The sequence below is a fragment of the Mastigoproctus giganteus genome, chromosome 9, assembly GCF_048544385.1.
Source record: "Mastigoproctus giganteus isolate SK-2022 chromosome 9, ASM4854438v1, whole genome shotgun sequence".
In the NCBI taxonomy this organism is placed as follows: Eukaryota; Metazoa; Arthropoda; class Arachnida; order Uropygi; family Thelyphonidae; genus Mastigoproctus; species Mastigoproctus giganteus.
In genome coordinates, this window is record NC_143583.1 from 54,959,867 (window position 1) to 54,984,940 (window position 25,074).

Sequence of the window (25,074 nt, forward strand, 5' to 3'; positions counted from 1 at the left end):
GAGTAGAAATCAGCAACCACCCCTTTTGCATGAACCGCGAAAAGCAACTGAATCAACATGGACCAACACCCCTTGTTGCACTCTTTCGACTTCTCGTTACGTCTATACCATAACGAATCCGGGTTATTCTGAGAACTAAAGGATGGCATACTCGCTATTAGTTAGTTGTGCGTAATACAGTGGCTACTCAGTGTAAACTATGAGAAAGCTAATTGTAAATAATAGTAATAGCAATATAGTGCAAGGAAGCCACAAGCTTTTGCTGCACTGACAAAAAAAAAAAAAAAAATCGAGTAGAACGAGTAGATAAGAAAATACATATTATACGCTTCCCTCCTTACTTAGGTAACTATCCAGTTGGCCAAATTTATTCAAACTGTCAGCGTCAACTACATGTGAAGGCAACCTGTTCCAGCAATCAACGACTCTCTGCGTGAAAGATAACTTCCTAGTCTATTTTAAACCTCCCTCCCTGTAATTTTAATTTATACCCTGGAGTTCTGGAATTCGCTAAAAGAGAAAATTCCAGCTTCGTTCATTTTACTAACCCCTCCCTTATAAACCTCAATTAGGTCACTTTCAAGGTGCCTGGTTGTCAAGCTCTGTGGTTTACATAATCGGAGTCTTTCCTTATATGGTCGCCCTTTTGCTAATCTCGCCATGCGAGTTTGGACCCTTTCAAAAAGTTCAATGTCTTTTTTGGAGATGAGGTCTTCATACTTGAACAGAGTATTCCAAATGTAGCGTCTTACAATTGCCTTACACAGTCGAACTATGACCTCCATATCTGTACAGGATAACGTTCGATAAATCATTGATAGGACGCCATGGGCTTTCTTGGCTGCCTGTTTACACTGCTCAGAAAACTTCATGTCTGCCCGTGTTGTAATTCCTCTCCCAGATACCTTTCTTCCTTTACTGTTTTCAATTTAACCCCACCAAATGTATAATTTATTTTGAAGTTGCTGTTCCACAAGTGCAAGACTACATTTTGCTGCATTAGTTTTAATGCAGCAAAATGTTATGTTTATATTGCTGCCATTTTTCTGACCATTCTTGCAGCCTGTTCAAGTCATCATGAAGAAGCGCTGCTTGGTACTGATCATTAGTTACTCTTACTAATCTTTACGTCGTTTGCAAATTTTGGCATCAAGCCTTCTGTCCCATCCATATGAAACAAGAAACAACAGTGGTCCGTGAACCGATCCTTGGGAGACCCCCCCACTTTAAGAATATTCATTAATCATAATCCTCTGGCTTCTGCCCTGCAGCCACTCTGCAATCAATCTTAAAAATTTTCCAGTAATCCCAACATGTTCCAGCTTATTCAACTCAGTCCCTTATGACAGGTTACTGCCTTGCTAAAATCCAAATAAAACTATGTCGAATAAGTTAAACATGATTTTCCCTTAACAAACCATGTTGGGTGTGATTCAGTACCATATCTATCTAAATGTTCCTGGGTTGCACTCTTAATCATTGCTGCTAAGATTTTTCCTACCACTGAAGTCAGACTAACATGTCTCTAGTTACCATCTTCGTTCTTAAACCCGCCTTTATGTATTGATGATACGTTGGGCACTTCTCCAATCCAAAGAAATCTCTCCCGAATCCAAAGATGCCTCATAATTAACTTCAATTGGGTGAATACACTCCCTGAAGGCCTCCCTCAAAATTAAAACTGTTTTAATTAAAAATATCTCTTAATGTATCGCTGTTTATGTCTGCCCATTTAGTCAAAAATTTTAAATAAATAAATAAATATATATAAGTCCATTCACAAACATAAACATAAATAAATTAAATACAAGACTGTTTTCTACTCTGGTTTTATTGCACATCAACGTGAAATTGAAATAGTATTGCTTTAGAATAATCTTAACCTCACTTTAAGAACATTTTTTTTTAAATAAATGAAATTTTAAAATATAAATATAACTGATGGCGCATTTAAAAACCAAGTGCTATCTATTGGCAAAGAATTGAACCAGCAAGATTTATAAATTTCTCTGATAAGTATATGTGCTAAAAAGTTAAAAAGCGAGCGCCGAAATTCCTGTTGAGCTAAATTACAACGATAATTGTGGTTACTGCCATAAATTGAAATTGCATTACCTAGAATACTCTGCATGAGCCTTGTTTCCTTCGAAATCTTCTAAATCTACACGAAGTTTGACATCTTCTTGAGTACTAAGTAAATATATTTTCTCATTTCCTAGCCAGAATTCCTGTAAGAAATCGCCAAATCCTTTCTTGTAGTTTTCCCAGTCTTGGGTAAAGTTTTGTCTTGGTTCTCCATAATCCCCTCGTCTCTGTATCACCTGTGCGAAAATAACATTTATAAATATTATTATTATAATAAGCATAAATTAGCATATTATTTTATTCGACAAGTATTATTATAAGAAGCATATTATAATAAGCATAAATTTATATGAGCAATAGAATACTTGTCGAAGAACACAACAACTAAATAAATAAATCATTTTAGTATCACTGATAATGAAGAGAAATTAATAAGCAAAATACTCGTAATTTATTAAGCTTGCCTTCAAATTAACAATTCTGTCAACAGATGGCAGTACTTTCGCTTCAGTATACTGTACTGTATATTCGACGATTTATTTAAGTCTGATAAAGCCTGGAACAAAAAAGCAGTTGATATTAATTGAATCTGTAATATTATCAAATAAATTAATTTTTAGTAGTAATTATTAAAAGTAGTAATTATTACCACCAAGTGGAAGGTAAGTCGCTTGTCAAAAAAACAGAAATAGTTTCAATTGCTGCACATTTTTATATTTAAGGACCTACGAAACCATTAATAGGTTTGAACACGAAAGAGCTGTGGCACGCAAGAATCCCATAACACAATTTATGATGTGGAAATTGGTACCATCTATTACAGCTGCAGGCAACGGAATTTATAAAAATCATTCAGTGGTCAAACTCGTCATTTAATGCATGAAAGTACATTTTCCTTATTACTTGAAAACGAAAGTTATTTAAAACAAAACCAAAATTGTGAACGTGGTTTTTCGGTTGTGTTATATATTTAAATCATTTCGTGAATCTTTTGAATTATTTAAAAGGAATCTGTTTTCAAATGCTTTTCACAAAAGATTTTCATTTCTACATGAACGTGTAGATTTTTAGTATTCCACGTAATATTCTGGCTGTTGGTGGATTCACTCAATTAAAACCAAGATTCATCTGTGGAAATTAAATTGTTCAGCATGTCCAGCTCAAATGCTTTGTGTTGTCAAAATTATTTGAAATAGGATATTCCCTTTCCTTTATCGGCTTCTTTAAGCTCTCCTACTTTCACTTTATACGAGTAAAACTTAATTTTTTTTTTAACCACTCTGCTCTCTGACATTCTGCTGCGATTTTTCTGAGACTTGCCAGAGCTTCTGTACAAATCTGATTTTAATAATTTCAACACATTCCATTGAAACTTTAAGACGTGCTAGGCTACTCCAAAGCTAAAAATCAAATTTCGGATTCCTAAATTTCTTTACCAACTAACAGATGGAAGTGCCGCATGCTGTTTTTGTCGCGTGAAATTGCTGTTTAAACTACTACTGCACAATGTTGATGAAAAATAACTTTCCAGAACGAAACAGTGTTGTGCCAACTTTAATGCCATGGTGCCCACCTAGACACATATCTGCACACTTGTAGAGCCAGCTCTACTTCATTAATGGATTTAACAAATACGCACATCAAATTTCAATTCCTGTGTGCCCTCGTTGTATCACAGTTGATGTCGTCGTCGTCGTTCACTCCACATCGGGTGGAAAAGACCTCAGTTCGATCCAGTCAATAACGCGAAGAATTTTTATGGGTATTTTTCACAAGGTGGCTGAGTTAGCCGGTCTCGGGGAAAGAACAGCATGGTTTCCTCCCGGAAACTCGGGTTTTTCGTCCAAAAAGCAGCAAATCGACCACAGAACACACACACACACACACACACACACACACACACACACACACACACACACACACACACACACACACACACACACAATGTACAGACATTATATACTGCGTAGTATATGATGTCACTTGTATATGATGCCACGAACATCTGAAAAGCTTGTGGACTGTGAGAATGTTCAGAGAAGCATGAAGAGTTCGTGGAAAAGTAATATAATTTTTTTTTTTCCATATTAAACAAAGCGTACTAGAATACTCTAGTAGGATATGTATAAAACTGCCTGAGGTGCAAGCAAGCGAGACACATGTAGACTTTTCTAACAGAGTAGTATATATGATGATCTTAGGAGGGGTTAGTTTTACACAAAAATTGCCTTTACCTTTTTGGTTTACTCTCATATCTCACCAGTCCACACTCACGAGATGTGAGCCCACCCCCAGAGGCTCACATTTGGTCAGTATGGACTTGCCACACCCAGGGTCCTTAGCATATACTACTACTACTAATAATAATAATAATAAGTAGGATAGTCAGAGCGTTCCTCGACCAACAGTAGCACCAAACATTACAACCACCCTGTATACTTAATGGCAGTGCCCGTCACAGAGTGGAATTCCCAATTAGGGAGAAATAATAATAATAAGTTTCTCACTGAAGGAGTCACATATCTGAAGCCTAAAGACGATACAAGACACTCGGCGAAATACAGGCCAATCACCTGCCCCCCAACGATGTACAAGATCCTGACCAGCTGCATAACCAAGAAGATATCAGACCACTTAGAGAGTCAGAACATAATGGCCGAACAGCAGAAAGGATGCAAGCAGAGGAGCAAATGAGCAATTAACCATAGATGCCGCAGTTATGGAGCAAACCTTCAAGAAGCACCGCAACCTATACACGGCCTACATCGATTACCGCAAGGCATTCGACTCCGTACCTCATAGCTGGCTAATAGAGACTCTGAAGATCTACAAGGTCAATCCGATAGTGACAAACTTCCTAGGAGCAACAATGGCGAAATGGAGTACCACCATTAAGGTCGAGAACATCACAACCAGGCCAATCCCCATTAGAAGAGGAATCTTTCAGGGAGATGCTCTGAGCCACTATGATTCTGTCTAGCACTCAACCCGCTATTCACAATGCTCAATGGCAGCAAGTCTGGATATAACCTCAAAGAAGGAAGAAAGAACCTGTACACCCTCACCCGCCTGATGTACATGGATGACATCAAGCTCTACGCAGAAACCGAGAAGCAACTCCAGCAACTACTCCGGATCACCGAAGAATTCAGCAAGGACACCAGGATGGAATTTGGTCTGGACAAATGCAAACCCACACACTACACCAGGGAAAATTAGTTGGCCGAAACTATTAGCTGCTGACTGGTAAAGAGATCGAAACTATGGCAGAAGGAGAGGCCTACAAATACCTAGGGATGATGCAGGCTCAGCAGTTAGAGCACAATAAATCAAGAAGTGCCTGACCGAAAAATATCATCAGAGACTCAGAAGCCTACTGAAAGCAAATTTGAACGGAGGGAACACAGCTAAAGCCATAAACACCTATGCAGCTCCAGTACTAACATACACATTCGGGGTCATAGATTGGACTAACACCTAGCTAGAAGATATCATGAGAAAGACAAGGGCAATGATGAACCCGAACTCAGCAGTGGAGACACTAACAATAGCTCGAAAGGAAGGAGGAAGGGACCTTAGACCTGATAGAGCAACAGAAAACAGCGATAGTTAACCTGAAGGATTACTTCGAGAAGAACACAGCATCAATCCACCTGGCCATAAGGAAGAGGAACCCCCTCCCGCCCAGACGGTACAAGAAACGAAGTTAGAAAGATAGGCAAAGAAGACACTCCATGGCAGATACTACAATGACCTCCATCAAGATCATATCGATAGCATTGCTTCCAATGCATGGCTCACAAGCGGGACGCTCTTTCCCGAGACTGAAGGATTCGTGCTGGCCATCTAAGACTAGGTAATCAACACCAGAAACTATAGAAAATACATCGCAAAGAAGCCCAGAATGTCAGATGACACATGCTGACGATGCCATCTGGCCTCAGAAATTATCCAACACATCATCGCGGGGTGCAAGGTGATTACCCAGACTGAGTACACTCATAGACACGAACAGGTAGCCAGGATAATACATCAGAAGCTAGCGAGGAAATACCAGTTGACCAAAGAAAGTGTGGCATACTACAAGTACGAACCCCAGGCAGTACTAGAGACCTGAACCCACAAGCTGTACCGGGACCACTCCATAATAACGGATAAGACCACCCAGCACAACAGACCGGACATAACCTTGTGGACAAGATGGAAAAGGCTACCTACCTACCTGATTGACATTGCGGTGCACAACACTAGCAATGTCCAGAAAACCCATGAGGAAAAAATTAGGAAGTACAGGAACCTGAGACATGAGGTCAAGGAGATGTGGCATATGCAAGAAGTAAACCATCCCGATCATCGTGTCAACCACCGGTATGGTACCAAAGAGTCTACATAGCAGCCTAGCAGCAATAGGTCTCCCAGAGAACACCTATAAGGAACTCCAGAAAGTCGCAATCCTGAACACCTGTAGGATAGTCAATGATTTCCTCGACCGACAGTAACACCAGACATTACAACCACCCTGTGTACTTGGTAACAGTATCTGTCACGGAGTGGAAACCCCCCAATCAGGAAGAAATATTATAAGAGAAACAATAATAATAATAATAATAATAATAATAATAATAATAGCACAAAACAAGTTGTTAAAAACTAAGTGGCATCTGGTTGATGGATCAGACTTCCATCCCTTGTTGTGGAAGTTGATAGCCTAAATAAATTTAAGGCTCAGCTGGACAGGTATTTCAAACAAACGGAGGGGTGAAATGGCTGTTTTTTTTTTTTTTTTTTTTTTACGGCTGATGCTGGATAAGCTTGCTTTCTTGCATCATATGCCTCTACTAATGCTGACACATCTAACTAAAATAATATTCATAGAAAAGAAAATCCTTAAGCTCATTTGTACGTTTCGGAAACATTTTAAAAAGCAAATAATAGCACAATAGGAGAATTTATTTACAAATGAAGAAATCACATAAAACCTCTCGAGTCCAAAAAAGAAGGAGAATTGAAAGCAAATACCAAACAGACGAACTGTCACGAGCCACCTAACGGCAGTTTTTGAACATTACAACGATTATTTTTAATCGATATCATTAATAAAAGTTGGTTTATTTTTTATTAATTTAATTATTTTAAAATACGCACATTAGAAAAGAAATAGGCACATTAGCACGTAAGAAAAGAAAACTTTCCAGAAAATCCAAAAGTTGATAGATCTGCTTTTCATTAAGTTCAAATGTAAATCTTGACAACTCAAACATGTATTTATTATATACAATTCAAACAAATATTATACGTATTATGTACGTTATGTTACCAAAGCACTGGGACACTAACTAATAAGCATCTCGAGGATAGGACAGTAGATATCGTCAGTCCCCTTTCACACTGTGTCGAAAAGGCTTATTGACAAATATTGAGAAATATTTTCGCGAAACAGACAAAGTCAAAGAACATCTAGGTATTTGGAACTCAGTTGGTCATTTCAAATCACTTCAAATTTGAACATCGACAAGAAAGATCGCGTGTTTTGATATCTAGATAGCTATTCGTGAAGTTGCATAAATAGTGCCCAAGATGTCATGCATGCAGTTTCAAGAGTGATGAGCTGTATTATTAGACCAAAGGACGTTCTACGCCGTATTAAAATGTGATCTGAAACCAGTAATAGCCTTTTCTCTTATTGCGCTAATCCTTTTGTTAATATACACTTGAAGTGTGTATTCACTTCAGGAAACTTTGAGAGAGTCAGCAACTATTTTATCTTTATATTTTTATTAAATGCTAACAGAAGCAAACTTGTCACTTCCACCAGGTTGGCAGTCTCTGAAGAAAAATATTCTGTTTCTTTCCGTTATCCAAATATCGATTGGTGACAGCCAACGTGATGTGAATTCTGCATAAGCATTTCTTTTGACGTATGAAGAGAAGCTAAATTGCGGCTGCGACAGAATGACACGTCCATTTTCTACTGAGAAAACCAGAGACTTTGAGAATGCGTCAACCATCATAAAAAACTTTTAAAAATTATCACAGATAATATAATAACCTTCTTATGTTCCGATATATATCTAGTAACTCTTTTTATAATGATGAGATCCATTTTTTATGTTCAGATCCGGCATCGAAATGGAAAACTTTACAAAAAAGATGGGTTGTTAATAACATATCTCATTTTTAATAGCCATGTAAAATACACTGAGTGATCACTGAATTATGATCATCTACCTAATACTTCGTAGGTCCTCCTTTTGCCTTCAGTACAGCAGCTATCCGACGTGGCATTGATTCAACAAGATGTCGGAAGCGTTCGGGAGGTATGCCCAACCAAGCTGTGTGTAATGCGGTCAGCAATACAGGTATGGATGTGATTGGTGTATCCAAACGCCTGATATGCCTTTCCATAGTGTCTCACCAGTGCTATCTGGGATTGATATCGGCGGAGTTCGGAGGCCAATCGATATGCTGGAAGTCAGAACTGTGTTCCTCAAACCATTCCTGCACAACAAGTGTCCGATGGCTCGACGCATTGTCATCTTGGAAGACACCATCGCCATTCGGGAAAAAGTGTGACATAGCGGGGTGTACACAGTCAGCAAGCAGTTGACGATAGCAGAGACCGCTGATACGTTGTTCCACATGCACCAAGGGTGCAAGTTCCTGCCAGTGAAACATGCCCCACACTGTATAACCGCCTGCACCAGCCTGCAGTTTTGATACCATACATGATGGATCAAGAACCTCATGTTGTTGACGCCAAATCCGTACACAGCCATCCACGGTGTGGAGTAAATAACGTGACTCATCCGACCAGCACACCTCTTCCAGTCTTCTAACGTCCAACTTGCATGCTCTTTGCACCCGGCTAGTCTTTTACGGCGATGAACCTTGGTTAGGCGAGGATGCCGGAGGAGTCGTCTGCTGGTATAGCCCATATGTGCGAGGTGCGATGCATGGTGATGGCAGTATTGTTCCCATGTTGTATTGGGTAGTCAACTCTTAAAAAGTGCTGCGCCTGTTCGCCTGTATACGAGTCGTCGGACCCAGTGCTCACCTCTAACTTCAACCTTTCGCTGACATTTGCAGTTTTACCGTCGGGTTGTTGTTTGATCATTTTGACGCCAGTCCTGGTACACTTTAACTACGGCGGCTCTCGAACACACCACCAGTTCAGCCGTTTGGGAAATCGAGGCACCAGCCCGTCGAGCTCCCACAATCTGTCCTTTATCGAAGTCCGATAAATCCTTCCTTTTACCCATCACGCTCGGAATTTTACTACCTACTGACACCATATCTATGCTAGGTAGGTCGATTCACTGCGCACTCTAGTACCTCACGTGGTCAACGGGTCGCATTCACTTTTCATAAGGGTGGTCATAATTCAATGATCACTCAGTGTACGTACATCGGGGAAAATCTCTGTACCCAATAAAGTGGCCACTCAAGTTATAAATTCCCTAAATAATTTAAATATTTTAAGGTGTTTAAAGTATTTATACAGGGTGTTTCAGTTAAACGTTTCAGAACTTCTAAGAGGGGTAGGGTACATCCTGACAACTCGAAATCATATAGCAATGTGGGGTCGGAAATGCTTTCCTGAAGCGGTGTTGTACACAGAAGCACCATAAAGAAAAGAGACCGTAAGTGAGAAATCGTTTTAATAATACATGAAAAGAAGCAAAAGGTACATGGATTAAAGTAAGTGTTCGAAGTTTCTTCCACGGGCTACAATGCACGCCTCACATCTGCGACGCATGGACATCCGAACATTCTGGAATACTCCAGGCGAATTTCGAATTTCTTCGGCAGCTACTGCGATTCTTGCAACCAGCTCCTCAGCATTGTCAACAGGGGCGTCATAAACTAGCGATTTCATATGACCCCAGAAATAAAAATCAAGACATGATAGGTCGGGTGACCGAGCAGGCCAACGCACGGGACCACCACGTCCGATCCACTGTTGACCAAATGTGACATCCAGGTAGTTACGAACATCTCCGCTATAATGGGCAGGGGCTCCATCGTGTTGGAACCACATTGTCTGTTGCGTCGATGCAGAAATCTGTTCATCTCTCAAAAGTTGTGGCAATACTTGCTGCAGAAAGATCAAGTAGATAGGTCCGGTTAGACGACACGGTAACAGGTAAGGTCCGATGAGGTGATCTCCCATAATACCGGCCCATACATTGACCGAAAATCGAATCTGTGCTGCACGACGTCGTATTGCATGCGGGTTCTCGACCGCCCAGATATGGTCGTTATGCGTGTTGAAAATTCCTTCCCTTGTGAAGGATGCCTCATCGGAAAACAACACTTCAGCAGGAATCGCAGTAGCTGCCGAAGAAATTCGGAATTCGCCTGGAGTATTCCAGAATGTTCGGATGTCCATGCGTCGGAGATGTGAGGCGTGCATTGTAGCCCGTGGAAGAAACTTCGAACACTTACTTTAATCCATGTACATTTTGCTTCTTTTCATGTATTATTAAAACGATTTCTCACTTACGGTCTCTTTTCTTTATGGTGCTTCTGTGTACAATACCGCTTCAGGAAAGCATTTCCGACCCCACATTGCTATATGATTTCGAGTTGTCAGGATGTACCCTACCCCTCTTAGAAGTTCTGAAACGTTTAACTGAAACACCCTGTATAATGATTTGCCGATATTAGATAACAGATAGTCAAGTAAATGTAAATCCTTTTTCCGCTTACTACGTCCTACGTACTTTTTTTGACAGAATCTCAATTATCGGTTGATTCAACCACTGCTCTCGCTCATTTGTCCTAATTATTCGCTGTATGATTCCTTTCGCTTCAAATGTGGTACTTGTGCATTTTTTTCGCTCTGATATTTGCTGTCAGAGACAGTACTTTGTAATCTCCTCTTTTCTATCTTCTCTAGGTTAAAATCTCTCACCACATTCTGTCAAATTCATCCGTATCCTCAATCGCTCTCCCTCTACCGATCACTTGGAGGACTTTGACTTTCTCTCTTTGAAATTTGACTTTCTCCAATCCAACTTTCCTAACAGTGAGGTAATTTTCCTTGGTAATTTTAATGTTCACAACTCCAGGTGGCTCCTGTTTTCTAGTCAAACTGACCAATTGACCAAGCTGGTCGAGATGCTGAGGCTTTTGCAATTACTAACGACTTAGCACAGATCGTCCATTTACCCACCTGATATTCTGACTATACCTTGGCACGGTATAGTCAGAATATCAGACAATCCTAATACGCATGCCAACAGTCTTGATCTTTTTCTCACAAACAACCCTTCTAAGTACACGGTCGAAGTGTGAGGTCGTCTAGACATGTCAAGCCACAACTTGCTGATGGTTTTTTCTCCAATGGAACGTTTTTTTTTTTTTTTTTTTTCATGGCCATTCTCAAAATCGTGTTGTTTGGCATTACAAGGGTACAAAATGTGATGATTTACGAGATTTTTTTTCTTCTTTTCCTTGGTCGGATTACTGTTTCAAATCTTCTGATGTCGACGATTGCTCAAATCGGGTCAGTTAGGGATGAATTAAAGGATGAAATAGGCCTCGACCATATTTAAATTTGAGGCCCCTTTAATATATATATATATATATATATATATATATATATATATATATATATATATATATATATATATATATATATATATATACACACACTGATGAGTAAAAACATTATGATCACATATCTAATATGATGTTAGTCCTCCACGTGCAGGCAAAACAGCTCGTACCCGGCGAGGCATGGACGCTACAAGATTTCTAAATGTGTCTTGTGGTATCTGGTACCAGCACGTAACCAGCAGAACCTTTAACTCCTGTAAGATCCGTAGTTGAGACGCCGTAGATCGGAGTTGTTGTTCCAATACATACCACAGATGATCGATGGGATTGGTGTCTAGGGAATTTGGAGGCCAGGGCAATACCTGGAAGTCTTCCTCATGTTCCGCGAACAGTCTCGAACAATCCGGGCGGTATGGCATGGCGCATTATCCTGCTGGAAGACGGCACCTCCAGAAGGGAAGACCGTTGCTATGAAAGGCTGTACCTGATCAGCAATGATGTTTAGGTAAGGTGTAAGGTATGTTAATGTCTAACGGCTCCTGGGATTTCTCTGATCTCCGATGGTGTACATTGTACGGGCCAAATATTTGAAGGTGTGTGGGGGTCATGGGCTGCATATTGTGTTGTGCCCTTTGTTCCTCCTGTCTATTAGTCGCCAAGCCCACTAGGGGCTTGGCGATTAATATATATATATATATATATATAATCTTTATTGTATACAAACGTGGTATATACAATAGACCCTTCACAGCAGCAATGCCAGGGGTTTTAGCATTAGCATTAGCATTAGTAGAGGCATTTGATGCAAGAAAGCAAGCTTATGCAGCATCAGCCAAAAAAAAAAAAAAAAACCACTTCCACTTCACCCCTCTTGTTCGTTCAAAATACCTGTCCAGCTGAGCCTTAAACTTATTTAGGCTATCAACTTCCACGACAAGGGATGGAAGTCTGTTCCAACAACCAACTACCCGCTGGCTAAAGGCAAATTTCCGCACGTCTATCCTACATCTGTCTTTCCTCAATTTGAATTTATGCCCTCTCAGGTGATTATTCTGAGCGCGAGGAAGAATCCCATCAGCATTGAGCATGCTCAAACCATTCAAGGCTTTATACACCTCTATCAGATCACCTCGCTGGTGCCTAGTCTCCAGACACTGTAATTTGCAAAACTTAAGCCTTTCTTCGTAAGAGCACCCCTTTGTTCCATTCACTAATCTTGTTACCCTTCGCTATACTCGTTCCAACAGCTCTACATCCTTCTTGAAATGAGGCCTCCAGACCTGTATACAGTACTCTAGGTGTAGCCTGACCATTGCCTTATACAAGGGAATAATCACCTCCTTATCCCTGCTAGAAAAATTCCTATATATCATCGACAATACACCTTGAGCTACTCTTGCAGCCCGTCTGCACTGCTCAGAGAACTTCATATCTGCCTGCACAACCACCCCCAGGTCCCTTTCATTCTCTACCACTGGCAGTGTAGTACCACAGAGTTGATGCGTTGCCCTGGGTTTGCTGTTTCCCATGTGTAGTACTTTACATTTGTCAATGTTAAACTTCATTTGCCACCTCTCAGCCCATCTGCTCAACCTTTCCAGATCCTGTTGCAGCAGCATAGTGTCAGTAGTGTCCTTGACAACCCTGCCTACCTTTGTACCGTCTGCAAACTTCGACATTAAGCTTGATATACCATCATCAATATCATTTATGAATACAGAAAACAATAATGGACCCAACACTGAGCCCTGAGGGACTCCACTAATAACATTAGTCCACGACGAGCAGTGTCCATTGATTACCACTCTCTGTCTTCTCCCCCTCAGCCACCCCTTTATCCACAGCAGCAATTTGGCTCCATTGTCACACTGCTCCAATTTGTGCAGCTGTCTTCCATGTGCAACAGTATCAAAAGCCTTTCTAAGATCCAAGTATATAATATCAAAGTTATTCCTTGCATCCAGTTCCTTTGTGACTGCATCATAGTATCTAATCAAATTGGTCAGGCAAGACTTCCCCTTAACAAAACCATGCTGTGTCCGAGCTATAACTGAAGTCTTGTCTAAATGATCCTGCAGTGCTTCTTTAACTAGTGCCTCCATTAATTTTTCTGGAACAGAAGTTAAACTCACAGGTCTATAATTACATGTGGCAGCCTTTGATCCTCCCTTGTGAATTGGGGTCAAATTTGCACATCTCCAGTCCATCGGTACCTCCCCTGAGTCTAAGGAAGCTCTCATAATTATGGCTAAGGGTTTACTTACTTCCTCTGCTGCCTCCTTCAATATAACTGGATAGATCCCATCCACCCGGTGCCTTTCTTGTGTTTATCTTCAACAATTTCTCCTCCACTTTACTCTCAGTTATTACAAGATCCTCTAGCTTACTGCTAGAGTTGAATACACCTCTGGTTTTCCCCTCGCTAAATAACTCCTCATGTGTGAATGTCGATGCAAAATATTCATTCAGTTTGTTAGCTACCTGAGCAGGATCATCAACAGTTGACCCATCGATATCAAGTGGACCAATCTGATTCATCCCCTTCCTTCTAGCGTTTACATAAGTAAAGAACTCTTTGCTGTTTTTCTTTGCATCATTTGGATGGTGGACAATAATAGCCTTGGGGAGACGGGGCCCACATCGAAGTTCGGGCTCATCCCCCAGAGCCAACAATAAAATAGAATCAGTGTCAGATTATTTACAGGATATTATGCTTTTCACAGTATTTACAATGAAATAATAAAGATATTCAGATTTACATTATGTTATATTAATATTTATATTCATAAAGATATTCTTGACTTTATTTAAAACACATTCATAAAGACATCGTGCTTTGAACATTATTTACAATATATAGGGCATTATTATGCTGCCCTTATCAATGTGCACTTTGCCTGACCAAGGTCAGGCTCTTAAGGATCTGTCTTCGGTACCTCCGATCCTTCACAAACCTATAGAGGTCGCCGTCAATTGAAAGGATTGTGGGGAGCATCTCCCTGGGGAGAAAACGGTCACTGAGTGCTAGTCTGTTATAGTGAGCTGCGAGCGTGGGAGCTGACCTCAGTTCGGGTAGAGGGATTCTCCAGCCACACAGTTCCCAGATGCTTAGCTCCGAGACCATTCCGGTTGTCATCTTGACAGTGAGAACAAGGCGTTTTTCAAATACAAGATCTGGAAGTCGGGCAAAGTGAAGTGACGTCGCCATCGCAGTTGTCCTTTGCTGGGGTGGACGACGATGTTTTTGCGTGATCCAACAAAGGAGCCAGTATTCGGCGGAGTACACGCGCTTGATGTTGATAGGAGCCGCGGACCCCCAAATTTCCGAGGCATACAGTACGACGGAGTATACTGAGGTGTATATGTACCGACGAGTCACATCCAGATCTCTAACGTGGAACAGTTGTTGTTTTGTGGTCCAGCGCATTTGACAGAATTTTGCTATGAGCTTGTCAATGTGAGGGTTGAAGCTCAGTTTATAGTCGAAGACGACTCCCAAGTCTATATGCATCTTGACCACTGGGAAGGGAATGCCGTCTAGAGAAGCTTGGATTTCAGTGGGTTGGCGCTTCAGAGAAAAGACAATTTGGGCTGATTTGGCAGGATTAATGAGGAGGCCAAATTGATGGAGATAGGATTCTAAGTCGTGTAACTTTTCACAGATCTTTTTATTGATGTTTGAGAGATGTTCGCCAGGGTTAATCTGAATATATATTTTAATATCATCGGCATAGCAGAGTATGTCTTCTCTCTGTTGCACAAACGGAATAATAACTGCGGTGAATAATGCTCCGGAGAGAACTCCGCCTTGGGGAACTCCCGCAGTGATCTTTCTCCGGATTGTGTGTTGATCCGCTTTAAGAAGAATGGTTCTGTCAGAGAGCAGGGCTGTGATAAACCACAACATGTCACCTTTTATGTAGAAGTAGTTTTCTAGGAGGTGAACAAGTGAGGGGATACTGATGGAGTCGAAAGCAGCTTTCAGGTCGATGTAGGTGACAGAATGCTCTGCCACCTAATAGACAGGAGCTTGGGGCTTGGCACGGTATGGTAACCCGACGTTACCATACCGTGTCACGGGGAGGCTGACCGGGTGTACCACTGATGCTGGAGTACTCTGGCCGGTCCTGCCACATACTTTCCTGGGATTTCAGTGTCTAGGACCAGATTTTAGAATGAGATGATCGCTGTTTCATGAGCAACAGTTGTAATTTTAACAGTCTGCGTGGGTAGCACAGTGGTATCGTCACCATCCTCCCCACACCGAGTGGAAAAGGCCCGGGTTCGAATCCCGTCGATGACTCGAGGAACTTTAATGGGCTTTTTTTTTCTCACTCCGTGGCTGAGTTAGTCGGTCTAAGACGTAGATGGCAAGGTTTTCCCCCCAGAAACTGGGGCTTTCCGTCCAACAAAACAGACAAATTGACCATAGAACACATGCAATTAACAGACATAAGACGCAGCATGGCAGATGAATTTCATTATTTGGGTGGCCTAAATATAATAGTTTTTTTTTTGTTTTTTTTTTTTGTAATTTTAACAGAGGTTGTTCGTTGATTACGTGTTCTAGGGCCAAATAGATCGGGCAATAATTTTGATGTATTTAGATTTAGACCTGCGAGGCATATAAACAAAAACCGTTGTGTAAGAAAAAAGTAAGGGGGAGGGAGGCAGAAGACTGGAGGGTAGGAAACAGAAGGAAGGGGCCGACAGGGAAGATGGCCCCTGCTAACAGTGTGGCATGCCCAATTCCTCATCAGAGGGAAGAATGAGAGGGAGTGAACCCCCCCTCAAAAAAAAAGATACCCCGCAAATGCAAGGTAGGTACGACCAGCACGGCCAGTCAGCAGGAGCCGACAATTTGGTGGAAATCCAGTGGCGTCAGTGCTGCTATTGTGGAATGGGTCGTGTTCGGGAAGGTCTAATCCAGGTGTCGTCATTGGAACTCCATTCGGTGAGCCTGTGTCGCATCCAGACCGAAGGCTGGTCCAGTAGTCCATGATAATGAATAGTGGGGAGGTCAAAACCGGGAGTCCAAAATATGATGGTCAAGTTCAGGAACTTGATTAGATGTGTCATGTGCGGTGGGGAAAATTTGGTCCAGGAGTCAATGATGAGGAATTTGTCAAAGTATGTGAGGACCCTGTCTTTGATTGCACCGCTAGTGTTGTCCCAATCAAGTGGGGAGGCCAGTTGACTACTCAAAATGTGAGGAGTCAAGGTGGGTTCTGTACTCCGGATGGTTTGTTGGTCAAGTCTTGTGTAAGTTGGTCCAAAGGCGTTAGCATCCATGGCTCAGCGATGCGCAAAAGAATTGGCAGCCGTTGATTTGTTTTTACCTATTGACTCGGATACTATGGTGGTGGTAGCGCCTTCTGCCTGGTGAATAGGTCCATTGTAAATTGAGTGAGGGCTCGGTAAGTTTCTTCATTCTGTAGGTGAAGTATTCTTGGTTTTGGTAGTTGAAGCGTAGTTTCGTTATTAGGATTTTTAATTTTAAGTTGGTACTTTTCTAATTTTATACTTTAACTGATGGTATTAAAGACATCAAAAACATAATCCACAGAATTTCCAAAAATCAAAATTAAAATTTTTTTGCCCTCGCCTTTTCCCATTATATATGTGGGGTCAGTGTTTGCCCTTCCTGACGTCAACCCTCACCCTTTATCCGAGCTGGGGATATGCGGTGGTCATTCTCTGACCTTCGGCATCCTCCGTATTTGGTGGTCACGGGCTCGAACGCCGGTCTAATCAAGAAACGTATGCTCCACACTACTGCTCCTTCCCACATAGCTACGGAGGCGCCAAATTACAATTAAGATATAACTAAAATTAAACATAAAATTGAATGCAATTATATGATCTTGAAGATTTTCATGAATAACTTTTGTTGTTTTAATACACACTGAAGAAATAATAGGGAATGTTTTGTATACATTTCTTAGGAAATAAAATAAAAATTTATTTTTAATTTTCTTAACTCTCAGATGTAGTTATTATAACTTCGCAACCTGCCATAATTGGATCTCATTAGATCATTCCAGTTATACCGCAAACCCCTAAACCCCAGTAGCACTATATGGTTCTGTGATACGGGCGTCTGGCCCATGACCCAGATTAATTGCCTCATAGGACCGCTCCACAGGAAGGCCGTTCATCGTTCCAAAAAGCGTTCTTTACATTTCCATACGATAGATCCCTCTGAAAGATTCTACTCATAAAGACTAACATAATCACGCTAGCGAAGCTCGTCATACATAGGATGGAAGTACCCTCCATAGTTAAAATCTTCGCTCGGCCATCTACTCCCTCACAAATCTCTGGGAAGCAGCAACTCGCCTTCCTTCCTTCCTTCCTTCCTAGCTGGAATCCGACCTAAGTCCCTCGAGAAGCCGTTCCCAAATAACGTACCCGGCTTCTTCAATCAACTCCCGGTAGATTGAAAACGGATATGTGTGGAGAAAGCCTCCCAGACAACTCCTACTACTGCAATCATTGTCATTACTGAAAAAAAATATTTCTTACATTATAGAGGGTAGTGTAATGTGTGTTAAGCATCAATGGATCTAAGGCAATGACACGTCAATATATTGTGTCTGTAAATTGAGTGTTTTCTGTGGTCCATTTTCCGGTTTGCTGAACGTAAAATTCGAGTTTCCGATTATTTGCCAATATTAGATATCAGATAGACAAAATTTTCCTGGCCTGTGATAAACTAACTCAGCCATTGTGGAAAAAGCTCATAAAAATTCCTCTGTCATTGATATATTGATATCGGGATTCGAATTCAGGTCTCTTTCATATTGTGTGGGGAGGACGGTGATTAAAAATGGCCCAAACAAATGGCCCAAATACTTAAATCTTCCTTCCTCCATCGCAGGTTCCATCCTTTGGCGGCGTATGCAGTGGATGCAAACCACCCGGGCACCCAGAGTGAAATAGACCTCAAATCCCAACAAAGATGGGGCCTCAATCCAAGGAGAGTGAAGTTCCTCCTTTTCCTTTTTCCTCAACATTAATTTCCCCAACATTGTAAAGAGAGCATTAAACACACACACACACACACACACACACACACACACACACACACACACACACACACACACACATTTAGATCTGCATCAAAAAATGGATTTCACGTGAACAGAATTCCGAACATCAACAAAAACTTTCCGGGTATAACAGTTTAAAAAATTAAAATATAATAAAATGAATTTGCAAACGCGACTTAATGTATAAAAGAAATTGTAAATAAATTGAAACACGCTGGGATGTTCCACTGCATACTGATAAACGAAAGGAAACAACCTTTTCATGAACAGCAAATAAAATCTGCTTCATCGCGAAAATATGTTAGCCGAAGTTTTTTTTTTTTTTTTTTTTTTTTTTGATTTGGTAGTTGTTGGCGCATCGGCTTCTGTGGCCATATTGCACCTCCCAAGGTTTTTGCAGTACTTTGATCCAAGCCCGAGGCGGGAATCGAACCCGCGACCGTTGGGTTGCCGGGCAGGTACTTTACCCACTCGGCTAGCCCGGTCGGTTAGCCGAAGTAAAATAAACTGATACCACAAGCACACGCACATTGTGTGGGTGGCGCCGTCTGTCAGTTACATCCGGCTGTATCAACTACTGTAGACCAAACGCATTTTTAAAACTAAAATTCATTCATTACAGCCGATGTTTCCTCACATTTCCTACCCACACTCACGATTTGCAAGGTTTGATAATTAAATGCTAAAAAAATTAACTTCAATATTAAAAAAAAAAAAAAAAGAGTAACTTCAACTTCAAACTGTCCCTTAGTTGTGCTCAGATGGTCAATTAAAAATGGCCAATTAAAAAAAGAAAAAGTTATATCGCAGTCCACGAGAATCTTAAAAAATTTGCTCCCTTGTTTACATTTATAGTAAAATCTGAAAATGACCTTGAACTTCAATATTTGAATTCCTCGAAAGCAAAAATTCATAAATGGAATTATCCGAGTCTGAGAAGAGAAAAATTCAAAAAACTGCATTTATCTCATCATTTGTTTCTAGTAATTTCTTTCACTGAAAACCAAAACATATCGATTAGAAATCAAAGTCATTAAAAAAAATCGTTACATGTTTAAAATGGCAAGTTGTAAAAATAAAATATAATCTAATTAACAAATATAATAAGGATTGAACACTTAAGTTAATTATTTTTATTTTCATTCGCATATTTGAATGAACTCCCCATTCATCAAAACTATATATTGATCAGAGATCGAATACGATTTCCAACCACTAGAACAGCGAGCATCGTTTGCAGAGCCGCAGGTGATATAAGGTCGCCTGCTAGACGCCTCTGATCTAACCACCCAGGATTCAAAATCGATTTTCTTCGTGAATTGGTAGGTTTAGCGTTCTGTAAACCATTAGACAAATTTTGAAGGACACTAAGTTAATAGGCTACGTGAATAATCCTACCAACAGAACAGGGCTGTCCAACACAGCATCCTCAGGCGCTATACGCTTCACAAGAGGTTTTGTTAGTAGAACCAAGTCCGAAACTTGTTAAATTTAATAATGTTATAATAGATACCGTGGCCAAGTTTGATACAATGCACCCTTAGCGCCTTGACACTAGACCCTCGGGGTTAAAAAGATCCTAAGGCACCACTGCGTTTCTTTTCTCACACATTGAAACATTTCTGTTGCCGACACACAAACCAAAACAAATCTGTCTTGCCTAATTGGCACCTTGCCAGATAATTTTGTTTTTCTCGTTATGACAACCAGAAAAGAAATGTTGTCACGTTGTTTCTCCGATGTTTCTAGTTTGTAAAATGCAACAGTTTTAATTCGAATATTCTGTTGAGAGCTTTTAATATATCATAGTTTTTTTAATTATTTGAGAAGAGACTTTTTTTGTTGTATGACATGTCTGGTATACTTGCAGACATTAATATTAATACCGAAGGCGCAAGGCTTCGAATGCGTTCTTTTTCAGGCTAAAAATATTACCAACAAAACAAATTACATACCACGAAAAATAATTTTCAATTTCGTTTTAAAATTAGGTTACTATTTAAACGAAATTGCGTGAGTCTTATCTGTTATTTTAGTGTGACAGTTTTATTAAATACTGGAAACGTTCTAATTTACAAATTTCGGAACCGGTACTAACAAAAAAAGAAGAAAAGAAAAGAAAAGGAAAGAATTTTCATGTCGCGCCATCTACCAGAAAATAACGAAAATATTCTTTTCATTATTTATAGTTTATTCAAAGCAGCTAACATAAATCATTAATCTGAAGGGAAAATATTCCAGGATTAAAAAGAAACTATTGAAATCTTCTGTATTAAATTAAAATACCGGAGGGAAATAGAACTAAAGTATGCAATTAGTAATAAAAATACTTTATTTTATTATATATACACCGATGAACCAAAACACACAAAGACATGGGGGATGTCTTTGTGTGTGCGCGATGTAAGGAGTGTAAGGAAATCAGGCGACAACTCAGCGTTGTTATGGGCCTATATGAGAGTTTGAAGGACAGGGTGGATGCCCTCGAAGGAAATAAATTGAGGGGCCCATCAAGCTCTCAGCTGCCCACATCAACGCCAGAGCTTGCACTTGGTCATCACGCAACACAGCGGCAACCCCCAAGGCAGAATGCGCTGGTCCCACGGGAACTATTAGTTGTTGGTGACTCTATTGTCAGGGAAACGGGGAACATGCTATGTAAAAAGGATAGGTGGAACAGGACCAGGGTATGTCTGCCAGGGGCAAAGGTTGATGACGTTGTAGAGCGGATATCATCTTTCAAGGGCACAAAAGGTGATATAGTTGTACACGTTGGCACTAATGATATTAAGAGTAGGAGACCGGCAGAATTACTCAACAAGTACAGGTCACTGTTGAAAAAAAGCCGAGAATTAGGGTTGAACTTGAAAGTGTGTGCAATTCTGCCCAGACACGATAGGAGGGAGTATATGATGAGAGCCTTGTCGATCAATTCGGCCCTGGAAAGACTGTGCAAGGCTCAAGGGGTAGAATTTTTTTCAGCCTGGACTGTACTTGTTAACAGGAGAGACTGCTTCTACAGGAATGGGATACACTTAAATAGAAAGGGTGCAAGAATATTTGCTGATGCTATCGAGGCAGTGTTAGGTGGGTCGGAAAACTGCTAGCTTGGGGGATACAAAGACTAATAGTTTAACAGTAACCTCAGGCAGAGGTGAAGGTGATTCTTGCACAACTTCTATTAGAATAAGAAGCGACCTGGAGCGAGGGGTGTTGGGGGTTTCAGGGACGGATGGCAGTCATCCTGGAATAGTTGGGTATATGGGATGTGTTAGGGTAACAAGGAATAGGCATAGGAGCATGTATGCTTGCATGTATACCAATGCTAGAAGTATAGTAAATAAATTTGATGAATTTGAAGTGTTGGTCAAGACATCAAAGGCGGATATTGTTGGGATAGCAGAGACGTGGTGTCACAAAGATATAAGGAATGCAGAACTGGAATTTGGGGAGTACAATGTGTACAGAAAGGATAGACAGGACAGAAAGGGAGGAGGTGTTATGCTGTTAATTAAGAAAAACATAAAATCAAAAGAAGTGCATCCAGTTGATATAGATGGACAGTGCACTGTTGAGTCAGTTTGGTGTGACATAAGCACTGCAAAAGCAAAGATAAGAGTAGGAGTGTGTTATAGGCCTAATGACTCGAATGAGTACAATGAACAATTGTACAGAGAAATAGAGTGGGCCAGTAAATCAGAATGTCTTATAATGGGGGATTTTAACTTCCCAGATATTGACTGGAACTTGTGGGTTGGTCACTCACACACTAGTCAGACTTTTGTGGATTTATTGGATGATTGTTTTCTGCAGCAGCATGTTCGAGAGGCAACCAGAGAAAGTAATACTCTTGATCTGGTTATCAGCAGTGATCATTCGTGTATTAAGAATTTGCAGATAAAGGAACCACTAGGTGGCAGTGATCACAGTGTGCTGAAGTGGGATTTACTCAAAGAGGTAACTACCGTCAGGGGTAAAGGAAAGGGTTTTTGCTTCCGTAAAGGGGAGTACAGTGGTCTCAGACAGTTTTTAAATTCTGTACAGTGGGATCGACTTATGTTACAAACAGTAAATTCTAAGTGGGAAGCATTCAAGGAATTAATCGTGGAAGCTACTAGACTTTTCATACCGATGAAGAAATATTGTTCAAGGTTTAGGCCTAAATGGTTATCAAATGAACTAATGAGACTCGTGACAGAGAAGAAAAATGCATGGGATGCATATAAATTATCAGGCGACGCAGAAGCCTGTAGCAGATATAAGCTAGTCTGTAATCAGGTCACAAAGGAGGTTCGGCAGGCAAAGGCGGATTACGAGAAATCTTTGGCAAAAGATGCTAAGAAAAACAGCAAGGATTTCTTTACTTATATAAACTCAAAAAGGAAGGGGCTGAATATGATTGGTCCACTTGACATCGATGGTTCGACTGTTGATGATCCTGCTCAGATAGCAAACAAACTGAATGAGTATTTTGCATCTACATTCACACGTGAGGAATCATTACAGTTTGAAAATGGAAGAAGGTTATCAAATTGTAGCAGTGTGCTTAATGATTTTGTAATAACTGAGAGCAAAGTGGAGGAGAAATTGTTGAAGTTAAACATAAGAAAGGCACCTGGGGCGGATGGGATCTATCCAGTTATATTAAAGGAGGCGGCAAAGCAACTAAGCAAACCCTTAGCCATAATTATGAGAGCATCCTTGGATTCAGGGGAGGTTCCCACGGACTGGAGATGTGCAAATGTATCCCCAATTCACAAAGGAGGTTCGAAGGGTGACACGAATAATTACAGACCAGTTAGTTTAACTTCTGTTCCGGGTAAAATAATGGAGTCACTGGTTAAAGATGCATTGCAGGATCATCTAGACAAGACTGCAGCAATAATTCAGACACAGCATGGGTTTGTTAAGGGAAAGTCTTGTCTGACAAATTTGATTGGTTATTATGATGTGGTCACAAAGGAACTGGATGCAAAAAATAATTTTGATATCATATACTTGGATTTCAGGAAAGCTTTTGACACTGTTGCGCATGGAAGACTACTGTACAAATTGGAGCAGAATGGTATTAAGGGTAAGTTGCTACAATGGATAAAAGGATGGTTAAGTGGGAGAAGACAGAGGGTGGTAATCAATGGGTGCTGCTCTTCGTGGACTAATGTTATTAGTGGAGTCCCACAGGGTTCGGTGTTGGGTCCACTGTTGTTTTGTATATTTATCAATGATATTGATGAAGGTATATCAGGCTTAATGTCGAAGTTTGCAGATGACACGAAGGTTGGCAGGGTTGTTAATGACAGTAATGGCAGTGTGCTACTGCAACAGGATCTAGATAATTTGGGCAGATGGGCTAAGAAGTGGCAACTGAAGTTTAACCTTGACAAATGCAAAGTACTGCATATGGGTAGAAGTAACCCCAGAGAAACGTACCAACAGTGTGGTACTACACTTAAGGTGGTAGAAAATGAAAAAGACCTGGGAGTAATTGTGCAGTCAGATATGAAGTTTTCTGAGCAATGTAGACAGGCTGCTAGGGCAGGTCATGGGGTTTTGTCAATGATATATAGGAATTTTGCTAGCAGGGAAAAGGAGGTGATTGTCCCTCTGTATAAGGCAATGGTCAGGCCACGCCTTGAATACTGCGTACAGGTCTGGAGGCCTCATTTTAGGAAGGATGTAGATTTGCTTGAGCGTGTACAGAGAAGAGCAACACGATTGATTGGTGAGGGGAATGAAGGGATCCTCTTACCAAGAGAGGCTTAAGTTCTGCAAATTGCAGTGGCTGGAGACTAGGCACCTGCGCGGTGATCTGATTGAGGTCTATAAGGCCTTGAATGGGTTGAGCACGCTGAATTCTGATGGGATCCTCCCACTTGTTCAGAATACGAACCTACGGGGACATAAGTTCAAATTAAGAAAGGACAGATGTAGAATAGATGTGCGGAAATTTGCCTTTAGCCAGCGGGTGGTTAATTGCTGGAACAAACTTCCATCTGTCGTTGTGGAAGTTGATAGGTTAAATAAATTTAAGGAGGAACTGGACAGGCATTTGGAGGGAATGGTGTGATTTTTTTTTTTTTTTTTTTTGGCTGATGCTGCATAAGCTCCTACACTTGCTTTCTTGCATCAAGTGCCACTACTACTACTACTACTACTACTACTACTACTACTACTACTATTATGACCAGCAAGTTGTAATGCAAATCGAAGCAACTGCAGATGAATTACGGTGTGTGCGCGGGTCGGGACACGTTATAAAAAACACCTGATACTGAGCTCCGATAATCAGTGTTACTCTTGTTCTTCAGATGGGAAAGGCAGCGGACTAAAGCGAGTTTGACAAAGGCCAAATTGTAATGGCCAGACGACTGGGTTA

General features: G+C 40.7%; 1 protein-coding gene across 2 annotated transcripts in view; it reads right to left on the reverse strand.

Annotated features, from left to right (window-relative positions):
• The window catches only part of LOC150080252 (uncharacterized), a 77,314-nt gene that overhangs the window by 8,951 nt on the left and 43,289 nt on the right, over nt 1-25,074 (reverse strand). For both annotated transcript variants that reach the window (XM_090382104.1, XM_090382103.1), the window contains exon 5: nt 2,116-2,321. In XM_090382104.1, coding sequence (XP_090238230.1) covers nt 2,116-2,321 — 206 coding nt within the window. The remainder of the gene's footprint in view (nt 1-2,115; nt 2,322-25,074) is intronic.